The 14,624-nt window shown below is 42.3% G+C and overlaps 1 protein-coding gene across 1 annotated transcript in view; it reads left to right on the forward strand.

Annotated features, from left to right (window-relative positions):
• Positions 1–14,624, forward strand: part of STAB2 (stabilin 2) — an 82,762-nt gene that overhangs the window by 31,610 nt on the left and 36,528 nt on the right. Inside the window, exons 21-34 of the mRNA XM_029963636.1 lie at positions 1,108–1,194; positions 1,712–1,823; positions 3,084–3,264; positions 4,261–4,354; positions 4,569–4,727; positions 5,123–5,218; positions 5,983–6,078; positions 7,074–7,121; positions 9,097–9,233; positions 9,596–9,710; positions 10,658–10,735; positions 10,904–10,996; positions 11,114–11,221; positions 13,975–14,106. Coding sequence (XP_029819496.1) covers positions 1,108–1,194; positions 1,712–1,823; positions 3,084–3,264; positions 4,261–4,354; positions 4,569–4,727; positions 5,123–5,218; positions 5,983–6,078; positions 7,074–7,121; positions 9,097–9,233; positions 9,596–9,710; positions 10,658–10,735; positions 10,904–10,996; positions 11,114–11,221; positions 13,975–14,106 — 1,536 coding nt within the window. The remainder of the gene's footprint in view (positions 1–1,107; positions 1,195–1,711; positions 1,824–3,083; positions 3,265–4,260; positions 4,355–4,568; positions 4,728–5,122; positions 5,219–5,982; positions 6,079–7,073; positions 7,122–9,096; positions 9,234–9,595; positions 9,711–10,657; positions 10,736–10,903; positions 10,997–11,113; positions 11,222–13,974; positions 14,107–14,624) is intronic.

Genomic DNA, 14,624 nt, shown 5'->3' on the forward strand with positions numbered 1-14,624 from the left:
CATACATTCTGAGCTTTCCTTTTGGAGTTGAGAGGTGTTTGGAGGTGTCCGTGTAGCTTCCGTACACTTCTATACAGCAGGCTGAGAAGGAGCCACTGTAAATCTTAGAGCTAAATATGAGACAAATTCCAGAGAGGTTTTTTAGCTGTTTCACATCATTGACAACACCACACTCATACTCTGCAGGAGTTTTCAGATAGGGCTCCAAGCCCAGCTGTGTTTGTTGCCCCATACAGCTTCACCCATGAAGAACAGAACAGCTGGGTCTCTCCTGGTCCCAGCCACTCTTGTCCGAGGACTTCACATCATATTGGATAACAATGAATGGGAAACACAAGAACTTTGGTCCAACTACTGCTTGACAAGTCTAGTTCTCACAGAATTCATTAGCCTCTAAGAAGTACTTACACCTTTCCAGCTCCTGGGGCTCCTAAATAGGCTTCTGCACTTCGTGAGTGCCACTTAGTAGTAACAAGCAGATAAGTCTACAAACTGTAAGCTTTGAAAGCCTTTTGCTAATCCCTATTTCCCTCAAATCACACACATAAATGAGGTTTTTTCTAATGCACTTTCTGTGCCCTTGATAAATAAACAGACCAAGCAGCCAATTCATGAATAAAATAAAAGATGCAGTTGAAAAAGCCATTTAGGGCTGTGTGGTGGCTAAATCCCACACTGGTGCAGAGGGGAAGGAGGAAGATCAAAGCAACATGTCTGGCTGTCACAGCATCTCAGATGCAAAGGAGACTGCCTGTCTCCCAGTTGCACTGCAGTCCCACTGGCAAATATAAGAGTGCACACAATACAAGCAGACACACATAGACATGTTCGTACGTGGGGACAGGACGAGGTTTTCTAACAGTGATGAGTCTGATAAGAACAAGGGAAGGACCTGGTGGCCTGTGCATCCCCTTCTTGGGCTGCCAGCACCCTGCCTGGTTTTGACAAGGCCATCACAGGGATGGTTCTGGTCCAACACAATCCTTTTCAGAGCCAGTTATCCCTATGGGCCTTTGCCAGAGGGCCAAAACACAATGGAGAGTTGGGTTTTGTGTACTGCCTCTTCACTAAGGCACCGTAAAAGAGGATATTTGCTTTTTTTCACAGGAACCAAAGTGTTGCAAAGGCTTCTTTGGCCCTGACTGCAGTCCGTGTCCAGGAGGTTTCTCCAAACCCTGCTCAGGAAATGGGCAGGTAAGAAGAGCATCTGGCAGCACCCTGCACTCCAAGGGAGGAAGGACAGGCTGTGTCCCAAAAGTCCCTGGAGCCCTTCTGCAGAACTGGAATGTTGGGCTCCACAAGAGCTGTCCCCTTCATTTATGGCCATGAACTTCAGGTTCAGTCATACAGAGGAGGGAAAATAAATTGGTCCCCTCTCAGATGTCCAAATTGCAGATTTTTGAGGTTCCAACATACAGCACATAGGTAATGCTGCATGTTCCATTCCCATTGTTTTCGTTTGTACAGCACAGAGTAATGACCCAGCTCACTATTCTCACCTTAAAATTGTAAAGGAGGGTAGAATATATAGCAGCAAAGGAAAAGCATAAGGAAAGCTTTTACTTTGAAACACCTTTGTAATCAAACCTGAGGTGCTTCCTGAGAGTCTATCATAGTCATAATATGTACAGATATATAGTCTCTTCTCTGGGGTAAGGGTAAAGATTTGTTTTAATTTATATGTAGCAATCACCACTCTTCCATATCACAGTGCATGGATGGCCTGGATGGAAATGGGACTTGCATTTGCACTGAGGCATTTCAGGGCTCGCACTGCCAGTTCTGCTCAGACCCTGGCAAATATGGACCTCAGTGTGACAAACGTAAGTAGAGCAGCACATCCTCAGTGTAAGAGCTTGGGCTATTTCTTTTGGACCTCTGGAACATTATGTAGGTAGGAATTAACTGATCACTAAATAGTCCCTGTGGTGGATGAGCAAGATGTCTCTGGGGTACTTTCATTTCTTATGGGACACACCATAAGCGTACAGTCAGCGTAAATCTTCTCATTGACTTAATTGGGGACTTTTGCAGGGGGCATAGCTTACTTTTTACTTATTTACTGTTCTTTTAATTTTTGTGTCCTTCATATAAGTAATAGAAAAGAAAATCTTTGCTATTCTGTTCCCATCTGGTCTTGCCCACAACAGAACAGATTCTGCCAGCAATTACGAATACATGTAATCTAAGAACAGCTAGATCTATAAACATATTTTATTTAGGGCCACTTAATAATCATCCTTACTGAATAATTTCTGATCTATTGAATAGTTTTCAGTTCTACAGTCATCTTTCATATACTGACAGATTTAATCCTGCTAAGTCAAACCATAATACATTTGAGAGTCCACAACATATACAATATCAAACACACATATATCCCCCCTCTATAACATAATTATAGCCTTTTTTGCTATGAGACAGCCTGTCATTCATGAAGCACAGCTCACTTGAAGGTTCAGAGGTAACTGGAAAAAAGCTGAGAGACAAATTCAAAAATAAAATTTTTTAAGCTCCAGTCCCACTGAAGTAATAAGTGTTTGCTTAACTAGTCACCACTGGCACTGCTTTGGAATACACAGAGCTTACCTGCTGTGTCCTTTGGGCACACTGCTGTGCCTCCCAGCAGCATTAATCAGCCCAGTCCCAGCAAAGTGCTGGTAGGTCTGTGCTGCTGCTCTGTGTACCAGCCCAGCACTGTGCAATCTGTAGGATTGTGGGTTCAGTATTTGAAGGCTTCCCATACCATTGAAAGTACACCAAAAGTTGTGCAACTAGTGACTTCAAACTTAATAGCCTAAAACATAGCATTTTGCTCCTACTTTGCTGAAGTGCTTTGAAATTAGTTGATAGATAAGTGCACTGTAAAGATACAATGGGTTTTAAATAATTACCCATAAAACACACCTGAAAAGACATGGATATGATTAATAGACAGTAAGTCCCCCATCAAAGTGAGACTTAAAAAATATGAAAGTTTAGATTCTTGAAGAAATAGAAGGATCTGATTCATAAGAAATGCTATGTAAGGATAAATACCTTTTACCACTATGGAATTGCACACTGTAATTTATCTCTAATAGACTGCCTCTGCATTTATGGGAAGTGTGATAATCGAGTAGACAGCAATGGGATCTGTCTTCCTGGATCATGCAGAATTGGATACACAGGGAAACTCTGTGATAAGCAGATTGTTCCCTGTGAGCCCTCCCTACATCTCTGCCATGTACATGCAGACTGTCAGATTAGTGATGGTGCAGTGAGGTAAGTCAGTAACTCTCATCAAAGTAATATTAACTATGCTGCAGCTCTTTGCCATTTGCTTGATCAAAACAGTCCCTGGCAGCAGTACACAAACATCAGCCACTGCAATACTGCTATGCTGCAAATAAGCATAATCATGTACCACATTGACCTTGAGTTGCAAGATAGTAATTAAGAGATCTCATTACCCTGTCCTGTACCTTATACTTAACACTGAAAGATAGATGCATACTGAAAGATAGATGATCTGACCCTTCTTACCTTCCTACCAACATCTACATAGGTTCTCAGGAACCCTTTATTTCTAGTGATTTACAAGTTTGAGCCTTGCTGAAAAACAATGGAATTCTCAAGCAGTTTGGGGATAGATATCTCACTCTGGTCAGCTCAGGCAAGTTTTGCATGCCACAGCCCTGCAGACTTCAGCACAGGTTCCCCAGTCCTGACAGGACTGGTCACAAACCTGTGTTACTGCTACAGCTGCCTTGCACTTGCCTCAAGCTCACCTTCAGATGCAGCAATCCAGTGTATTCATAATGAGTCACTGCAGAAAGCAGAATGGGGGATGCTGTCAAACTTGAGGGCTTAAGTAATTCCCTCCAATATAGGTTAATCCTGGGGGAGGGGACCCAGGCAAACAGTTGTCTTGCATACGTTTCAGGGAGAGAGCTATTTTTGACATCACTGAAAGAAAGAACATAGCCAGCTCATAAATAATTTAGAGCTATTAGCTCAACTTTGCAATGATCATATCAGCTCAGAATTAATTTCACTCCCCATCTCGTACACAGAGAATAGATCCCTGATTTGACTCAATTAACCCAGTCAACATTTTGGAAAAAAACATAATGTACGCACTTAGGCTACTTGCATCATGAATCCAAGGTTACCAATTTTAAGCTCCCTATAAATAGCATGTTACAGTGGAAAACAATCACTTTATTTTAGAGCTGTCCTATCACGTTTAACGCCTCCCTCCTCCTCTTGTCCCTGTAGCTGTGTTTGCAAACCTGGCTATGAGGGAGATGGCTTGAGCTGCAGCAAAGTTGATCCTTGTGCTACTTTAAACCCTGGTGGCTGCAATATCAATGTAAGTACGTGCTTTCCCCACAGAGCTTGACACCATGAAAAAGTAGGCAGAGGGGAAGGTGGGGCCAGAAACTTTTGCAGAAGAGTCACGATGTTCATTGGAGCTCCAGGCTCTTTCCCCAGATAGCAGGATCACTGTGGCTTAGACAGGCCTTGCACTTTATGCCAGATGCCACCTAACTGTCCTGAACCGATGCCTCTGCATCTCCCCCTAGGCCGAGTGCGTTCAGACAGGCCCAGGAGAGCACATGTGTGTTTGCCAGGCAGGATGGACAGGCGATGGAAGGGACTGCTCAGCCATCAACAACTGCCTGCTACCCATCGCGGCAGCGTGCCACGAAAATGCCACCTGCGTATACGTTGGGCCGGGTCAGGTAGGTCCTCACATGTCACATTCATTGCCATCTTAGGTGCTAGTCCTCAACCCTTTTGCTCTGCTTCCTTATCTGTTCTCTTCCCCAAATCCTCCCCTCCCTCCCAGCTATGATGTTATTTCCACACAGTGCTCTCTACCCAAAGCAGTCTCCTTCAGTTCTTATCCCAGTCCTCTCTCCTTCCTACATGGTGATGCCATGGCAGCAAATACTTCTTCAGTAAATAAATTAGTAGATGTCAGGTATAAAGGTCTTCTGGAGATATTAATCAATGTCATTCCACTGAAGTCAATGCTAAGCTACACAGAAACACAGAGAAACTAATTCACCATGTCTAGAATATGCACACTATTTTAATCATTTTAATGAATTGCTGTGTTTCATTGAAATGACAGAATGACTGCAAGTGTAAGGATGGATTTCAGGGGAATGGAATTGAATGCACACCCATAAACTCGTGCCTGGAACAAAATGGAAAATGCCATCATCTGGTGAGTAATTTATCATTCCCTGAACAAAGTGTTCAGATACATATCACACCTCACCTCCTGCGCACGCCATAGAATTTACTTGCCATTTCAAGCCTGCAATTTCTGTTTGAGAAAGCATTTTCCAAGCAGTGCTACCAGCACCAAAAATGCTGTGTGAACCATGTCAGTATGGTACATGAGCTGAGGACAGACTGCAAGGGCTACTCCCAAATCTGCCTGCACAAAAGGATTATCTCGAGCCCAGTATAAATAAGTGCTGCTTCTCTACCAGCAACTACAACTTGAATGCATCGGACTGTTGGGATGTTTACCCAAGTCACACATCTCTCCCCGGGCATCTATCAGCTGTATCAGGAGCTGTATGTGCTCTGCTGTGTCCTGTAGTGCCTGCAAGAGCCACACTAGCGTGGGGGGGGCACAGGGACAGAGCTAAAGTGAGGAGCACTGGGGAGCAGAGGATCAGTCTGTCATATTTGGATGAAGGAATAGGGTCCAGTTTATGTAGGGAGGAAATAAGAAAGGTGGAGCAAGAGTTTGGATTCCTACAGATTTAGTGCAGGGTGGGTAGGTGAGGAAGTTAGTGCCCTGGGCTGATGGCGTGTGTCCTATAGGAGACTGAGGACATCCACAGAAGATGGTACAAAGATCCTTTTTAAGTTTGTGTTTGTATATAAATGGATTCCAGTAGGAGGCTTTACAGGCCATTCTTGCTCTTGAGTGGTCTCCTGAATATCTGACAAATTCTCTCTCTTTCTGGTTCAAAGGCAACTTGTCAGTTTGAGTCTTCTCATGGCTGGAAGTGTGTGTGTCCAAAGGGCTACGAAGGAGATGGTACAATATGCTATGGAAATGCTGCAGATGTAAGTAGGATGGTCACTTTCTCTGAGCACAGGACCTACTGCACAGTTCTCATGCTGGATCTTAACCAGAGGAATAGCAAAGCCTTTATAAACAGCTAGAAAAATATGATGCCCATCAGTGCTATCCGCAAACAGTCTTCCAGCAGGAGACACTTGCCTGATACATAAATGATCTGTTGTGTTTAAAAACATAGCTTAGAAAGTGGCTTAAGGAATCTGAGCATACTTCTTGCTTAAAAAAAAATTTAAAAATGCCAATCCCAGAGTCCAAACCTGCAAAAGTGCTAAGCACTCACCTCCCAGTTGGAAGCAGCAAGCAGTCAGCTCTTCTGAAATTCTGCCCTGAAGTCTTTCTCAGTGGAAATTATCAATTTATCATGTTGGAACAAACCATGCTGACCCACAGGCAGATAAAACAAAAGCAAGTAAATTGGTGAAATAAATATGCATTTAACAGTGTAGGAAAAATGAAAGTGTCCTCTGCCTCAGCCACTGGCAATAATCTTTCATGGCTTTCAGCACTGTCTGCCGCCCCTGCTCATATTATCATCTATCTCTGTTTTAAGTACTGTGGCAGAATAAAGGCTATCTACTTGCAGCATGATATGTAAGATGCTGTACAAACACCAAACAAAACAACATGAATTCCAATTAATTTTGCATGGAGTTAAGAAAAGATTTAGGTTTAGAAGCCCTGAAAATTAACATTTAGCCTGGGGTCAGTACACAATATACACCAAGGTCAGATACACTTAATACACCTAAGCAATCACCAGCCTGATTTTCAAGAGTTGGTAACTCACCATTTCCATTACCAGAAAATATTAGAATTAGAAAAACACTGATGTCTTCCCTTTTCAGACACACTGAAAACCTCCTCCTCCATGTCACATCAGCCAGGCCAGACACAGTGAGTTACACCACAGGCAAGAGTACTTTGGTACAGTTAATTACAGCTTAGCTGCTCATTACTCTCTCTTCCTCTTTCTAATCAGGAGCTATCTACTCTGTCAGAAGCAGCTGCATTTAACCAGTGGGTTAATGTAAGTACACTTCATGGCTAATTTTTTTAGTATGTTCCAGTTTACATAAGCCTTGTAGCCTTTAGGAATGGGAACCTTGGCAGCAGTATTGCAGTCAGAGAACAGAGGCTGCAGCTCTGGAGAGGCATCAGAGTGCCTATCCTACCACTCATGGAGGGGTTGATCATCTGGTTCCATATCCCTTACTCTTTTGAAAAAGATCCTGCTAAAAAGTCTGCCCTGTCTTTCTTATAAGCTCCCTTTAAGTACTGAAAGGCTGAAAAAGTTCTTCCTGGAGTCTTCTCTTCTCCAAGCTGAACAACCTCACTGAAGGAATAGATTAACTTGTATGGCTCCAGATTATGGAAGAAACACCAAATTAAATTTTACAAACCAAAGTTCTGGATAGATGGATTGTCACAATCTACTTTCTATTTTCATGTTATCATCTATTTCTGGAGCAGCAGTAACATTAGAGGTCCTACTCCACTGTGATTGGCACTGTAGGAATAAAGATCAAAACCTGTTTCTCTCACAAGGAGCTTATAACCTAAATATAGGAAGTGTATAGCAAATACAAGGCAAACAAAAAAGAACAGTGATGTGTTAATGAAAAGCATCAGAAGGAGAAGTCACAGCACATTAGTTGCTTTCATGCTTTTCAAAGTTAGATGGCTTGGAGATCATTAAAGCACACAATTACAACAAACACCTCAGGGAGCTGCTTGAAAGAGAAGCTAATGTGGCTAATTCAAGTCAGTTATCTGCCTGGCCCTGAGCTCGGACTGCAGCACTGGACACTGCACAGAGAAACTTAAGAAACTCAACAACGGTAACTACAAACATGAGCAAAATAGGGAGGTAGATCCATCTGTGAGGTTTTTAATTTCATAGTTGAACAGGAATGTGATGTTTACCACTTTTTATAGCCATATATTTTTCCTGCTGATCAGGAAGGATGAGATGGGGAAGTGTGTTGCTATTTCTATATTTAAATATTTGGAAGGTGGCTGGGATGATGGCTAGAAAGAAAGATGATTTTAACAGAGACAAAATTCCCAGCTATTTAAGGGAGATGATTCCCTTCTTGATTTAAAAACCAATATGGGTAATGAAGGACTGTCCAAAACAAGCCAGCTCCCAGGCAGCATACCTGCTGCAAAAAGGTACAACCTATACTCATATTGCTCCCTTGAGTTTTGCAGCATCAAAAATGGCAAGGTGGAGCCTGTGAAAAGTTTGGAGAATCCCATCTGCAGCAAGATCACGCTCAAATCTTTTGCTCTCCTTTTTTCACTCCACAAAAACAAAAAAACCACACAACTGGAAAAATCCTCTCCAGTGGAGGCTTTCTCCATCCTTAAGGCAGACAAAAACATATGGAAGATGAATCAATTCATGCACACTACAGAGCTGACAAGCCCCACCTAAAATTAGAGCTGTCAGCAGCAAGCTCCACTGTAGTCCTAATGGACACAAATAAGTCCTGGACATCTTGAAAAATGCCAGCCATGTTAAATAGTCCTCTTTGGAATGGGAACATTGTGTCGTGGGAGTTTCTTATTTCACAGTCCATAGTCCTTCTATCTTTTAAATAGCATAGAGTGCTCTGTAAGTTACTTGAAGTTATCAGTAACTACTAGTATTCATCATCTTGTTTATTTTTCAATATTCAAGTGCATAAAACAGAATCCATGAGACAGACTAACTTTTGTAGGAGACAAGTTATGTGTTTCATAATAAAAAACAGTTCTGACTCGAACATTATTTCTGTCCTTTAAATGCTGGCAATCTATTGTGTAAAAAATAGACTCTCACTGACCATTTTTGTACAGCTCAAAGTACTGTTGTTCAAGTCACTGCTCAGTATAATAGTTTTTCCTCTCCGCGTTGGTCACAAAGGACGTCACATACTCCACCTTGCTAAGAAGTCACCAGCTGCTATTTATAGACTGTCCTGGGGATGAATTATTTTACTCTCTTTACTTTCATGCAGGAGGCCAAGATAAACTCAGTGTTATCCACTGCCTCTAATCTAACTGTCCTCGTGCCTTCTCTGCAAGCAATTGAAAACATGGATGAAGAAGAGAAAGCCTTTTGGATGTCAAAAAGTAACATTCCAACTCTACTGAAGTATGTTATTTGTTTGGGGGGTTGTTTTTTTTTTAATTTATTTCTTTTTATGTCAAACAAGCCTTTGGTTTGAAGCCACTAGAGCAAGACAGGTTTTATGATTTTAAAGGAAGGACATAGGATTCCCCTTCTTGTTACAGCAGTATAAATCTCTGTAGCAAGTCCACTGGAAACAAAGCATTATCTGTATTATGTCAGAAATGTTTAAAGGCCAAGCTAAGATCAGAACACAGCTGAACTAGGTATAATACAAACAATTCCTATTTAAAAACCATGGTTTTAGACACACTAACCATATTTATCTGGAGGGGGAGAAAGATAGAGAAAATACCAAACCTTCAAATCCAGTTAATTTCCTTTAGGTATCATGTACTGACAGGAGCTTACAGCTTTGCTGATTTCCAGAATTTATCGTCCTCTGACGTGCTGCCAACATCGCTACAGAGCAAATTCCTACACTTGTCGAAAGAAAATGGGGTGAGATGACCTGAAAACCATTTTGGTATCATGCACTAAACCCTGACCATCACTGCCACTGACTTTCTTGTATTACAAAACCACACGTTATATTTAAAAAAAGACCACGTAATAAAATTAAGGGAATAGATCGATTATATTGGGCCCTCTGGGAGAAACATGAGCTTGATTTTCTCCACCACTTTACCTAGCTGAAATTTGTCCACAATATTATTTATTCCTAATGTCCCAGTAGCTGCCACAAACTCTGGGCTGTCTTGTAACCAAGCAAAAGGGCAGTTTCTGCCTGGAGCACTGTGTGAACTAAGTTAAGACAAAGAGCATCAAGGAAACCAAATAACATATTTTAAAGAATCAGGAAGATAGGAGGAAGCAGTCATAACACACCCATCTCCAAATATGCAACTCAATAGTCCTAAATCACAAGAAGATATTTTTGAAGGTAAATAACTACAACTGACAGCCCTTTCCACTTTCTATGAGGTAAATTCTGTATTCTGAGGAGGATTTTCTGGAAATACACAAGGCACATTTAAATACTTCATCCCCATTAAGGGAGGGGAAAGTTCCCCCCATCTCCATGTCCCGAAGGAAAAATCATGACGGGGTCTTTTAAAGCTGCATAGAACCAAGTTGATGTGAATAGGCACAGGGTTCAGCCTGCCTGCGGGTGGGGGAGTGCACCTACCCCAGGTAACCACTCCAGAGCAAGCAACCCCATGGCTTTGCCAGTCTGCACACAGGGAACAGCAGAGAGTCCCAAAGCCCCCTCTCCTGTGCGTGATTCCCAGAGGGTAACCAGCCCCTGGTGTGGACTGGTGTGAGCAGAGCCATGGTGGAGCCCTAGGCAAGCATTTGGGAAGGTGTGGAAATCCACAGTATGAACTGCTGGGAAAACGCCACCTCCATGATGTGAATGAAAACCCTGTCTCCTCACCCTCTTTCAGAACCTCACCGTGGAGGGCGCTCACATCGTGGCCGGTGACATCGCATCCACAAACGGGGTCATACACGTTATTGACAAGGTACACGGCCACACAGGGGAGGGTTTGCTCCTCTGCACCACAGGCAGTGCAAAATAATTAACTGCCTTTGGGAAAAAAAAAAGTGTTTGCACAGAACAGCATTTTGTCCTGCATCTGATCCACAGCAGGTGCACACACGCTGATGTGGGATATCTGCTCCCTTTCCAGGTTCTGACCCCCCTCCGCAGCTCTGTCATGCCAAGGTTGCTGGCCCGCCTGGAGCAAATGCCTGATTATTCCATTTTCAGGGGCTACATCGTTGTAAGCTTTCACATTTCTTTCACAATGTTTTAAGAACAGAGGAAGTTCTCTGTTTTGATTGCATTTGGACTGATATCAGACAATCATTATGATTTGTTTCTATGTGTTTCACAACAGCAATACAGCCTGGCAAACGAAATAGAAGCAGCAAACATGTACACAGTCTTTGCCCCAGATAATGATGCCATAGAAAATTACCTAAAGGATAAAAAGTCTGCTACTCTGGTACGTATTACTCACAAGGTTTGTCTTAACAGCTCAGTATTTCATCACAATTTCAAGTGGATGGATTGAGAGGACACAAAAACAGGAAGAGAGATCTGTTGAGTTTGGTTTTTTTCTTTAACACCTGAGTTGGTGAGAAGACACAGATCTATGTATATTTTCCTGGCATGCTGGAAGAACCTAGCTATTTGTTCTGGGTTTTGTCCTTCTCTAGATTAAAATCATCCTGATAATATCCAAGACATGTCAGCGGTAAACTTTTTTTGGTTTGGGGTATTTTGAGTGGTTTTTTTTAATGCAAAGATAAGTATAGGAGTGACCAGGAAAAACACTAAAATGAGTTTTCTAGGTCAACAAGTCCAGCCCCCTGACATCACTAAATATCCCATCATTAATAATGCCACAAAATACTCTGACTCTTTCTTAAAACTATCCAGATGCTTGCCCTTGTCACTCCTGCAAGAATACTGTTGCCCAGCTACTTCCCACATATGGTGTCTAATCCCAGGTTACAAACACAGTTGGTCAGTCCCAGGGCTCACAAAAATTTCTGACATTTTTGTGGCAACAAAAATTTCCTCAGGCAAAGCCCACTGCTGCTGCCACTCCCCAGGAGCCCCACGACGGGCTCATGCCTGACTGGCCACCAGCTCCTCCCACCAGCATGGGTGTGTCCATCCCAGCTCCCCTGCTGACCTCAGTCCTCGTGCCCTGAGCTAGTTTATATTATTTTGACAGCATACCTCTGGCCAGTTTATACCCCTTTATCCTTATACCAGGAATATGCTTTAGCTGAAGCAACTTTCTCTTTCTGGCACTCATGCCCTGGCATATTTACAAGGCAAAACACCCTTCTCAAGCCAGTCAGTCTCCTCTCAAGTTAAGCTATCCTTTTTCTGAATCATCCCAGTGGCTTTCTTCATGTTTTTTTCAATTTGAAACAGTTTTATGGAATGCATATATGGAGAGCCACACACCTTGCAGAGGAAGTTTTACCCATGATTTGCTCAATGACATTAATGCTTCCCTGTCCCTTTCATAAATATTTACCCTGCCACACTCTGTCCCTACTTGCATGGTCTCCATTTGCAACCAGGAAGCTGAGGAGCACAAGGTTCAACTAAATCATCCCAAAGCACTTACCACCAATGGCAGACCCATGGCAAAAGCCCCACTTCCTACCTCACCAGAAGAATTCACATGTGATCAAGCTACATCTGCTCAAATGACTTTTGAATGCTATTTCAGGTGTTTTGTGACACATCATCATCATTTCCTCATCACTGCAAGAAGCATTTATAACAAACTTTGAGAGATGCACAGGACATCAATCCCATTAGGTCTGGGTTACATACACAGAGAAATCCTTTTCACTTCCACTATTTACCAATGTTCCACCTGTCTTTCTTTCATCTTCCCAAGAGGAGGATGGAACCTTGCCGTGCTCCCAACCTTGCCTGATATGGCAATCTGACAAAAAAAAAAAAAATCAGAAAACAACCATAAGGTTAAGCCTACCTGAGCCTTAACCTCTTTGTGAAACACTTGAGAGAACTCTGCTGCAGAGGGAAGTGCTCGGCACAGGGAGGAGAGCCCATTTCTTGGCTCTGATGAGACAAGATGTCCTAACTCTACTGGTGACAAAAGACAGAAATCAAGATGGATGAGAGTTAACTTTTCCTCCAATTTATCCAAGTCAGGAGCATTAAAAAGGGCTGGATACTGATGGAGATTAGCTCTACCTTATTTCCCACCTTCTCATCTGCAAATATTTTTTTGCCAAATCTGTGGAAATCAAAATAGAATGAGGCCCACCTCAAGAGATGTCAAGGCCACTATTTCACTCTGTGGGCAAAGCCAGGCTACATCACAAATCTTGCAGCCTGGAGCTGCTTCATGCTTTCACACACTTTGAAGGAGCCAAAGAATGAGAAGTATGAACATTCAGAACAAGGGGACAGCAGGCAGCAGGATTTCCCACAAGCACCTTTTATTGCAAAGACATAAAGCTGCAGAAGCACTATATCTGTCAGCTAGTCAGCCCCAAAACTCTCCAAATGCCTCAGTTTCTCTCACATCTATAAACCTCTCCCAAACACGTCTTGTTTCTGCTTCCTTCCTCCTGGAAGTCTCCTGCTTCAGAACAAGATGCAGAAGCTTTGAGAAGCCCTCACAAAATTTTGATGTATAGAGAATAACTTCATCACTTTTCAATGATATATGAATAGTAATGAGGCATAGAAAACTTTTCAATTAACAGGTGTGGCTCTAGCTCTTTATTAACTGAAAATTACCTTAGAGATGTATTTTATATATATATATATATATATATGCTCTAAACATTCATCCACAGATCATTCAGGAAGAAAGAATAGGTATGGAAAGATTATAAAAGCACACACGAATATGCAACTTTTGATGTCAAATGAACTCATGAAGTTCAGAGTCCTAAAATGTCATCTGACTTTTCTCTGAATCTATCAGCCAGCCTCAAGCACAGAAACAGATGCCACAGGGTCAAGCAAACCTTGGCCCTCACAATTCAATAGCTTTTCACCCTCCACGGTCAATAAAAATTTTATTATGACAGGAATGCAGGGTCTCTACAGTAAGAAGTATGAAATAACCTGCCTACTGGAAAGGTAGGTTAAATTCAGCCAATCTAGGTTTGGCTTATATCCTCTGGAAAATGCTATTCCTAGTAACTTTTCATGCTCTGCTACATAACCCTGAATTTAACTGTCTGTTTGCAGGATGAAGGTCAAATCCGCTATCATATTGTACTGGATGAGAAGCTCCTGAAGAACAATCTGCACAATGGCATGCACAGGGAGACCATGCTAGGGTTCTCCTACCAGGTTGGGTTCTTCCTCCACAACAGCCAGGTACTGCACTTGTGTGTCTGCACTTGCTTGGAGTAACAGGTTTCCTGCTTTTTACAAATCCAGCTTCAGCTTTAAACTAACATGCAGTCCAAAGGAGCTCTGCATCCCCCACCAGCTTCTGCGACATAACAGCACAAAAGTTCTCTCTCAAATGCAAGGCCTGTCTCATACCTGCTTAATTCAAAGTCACCCTTGAAGGGATCTTTGACTGAATTTGATTTCAGTTGTGCTGTTCACATTTAGCATTGCATTTCAGATGTCTGTCTCTAGCAACTACAAGCCTGCATTCCAAAGCAGTCATTAATCTGACTTCCAAGAGCTATTAGGAACCTGCCCTTAATTATACAACATTAATTCTATTTTCTGTGTATTTACTCCACTTTCAAACCTAAGAGCTCAAAGCACAGGGCAACAAATATCAATTGTCTTTCAACACCACTCATGGAAAAATCAGGCACAGCAAGATTAAGTGAAAGTCAGGAAGGGAATTCATTCCTCCTTCTCTGTCCCAGAACTCC

The sequence above is a fragment of the Manacus vitellinus genome, unplaced genomic scaffold (genome assembly GCF_001715985.3).
Source record: "Manacus vitellinus isolate BGI_N305 unplaced genomic scaffold, ASM171598v3 scaffold_5_pilon, whole genome shotgun sequence".
In the NCBI taxonomy this organism is placed as follows: Eukaryota; Metazoa; Chordata; class Aves; order Passeriformes; family Pipridae; genus Manacus; species Manacus vitellinus.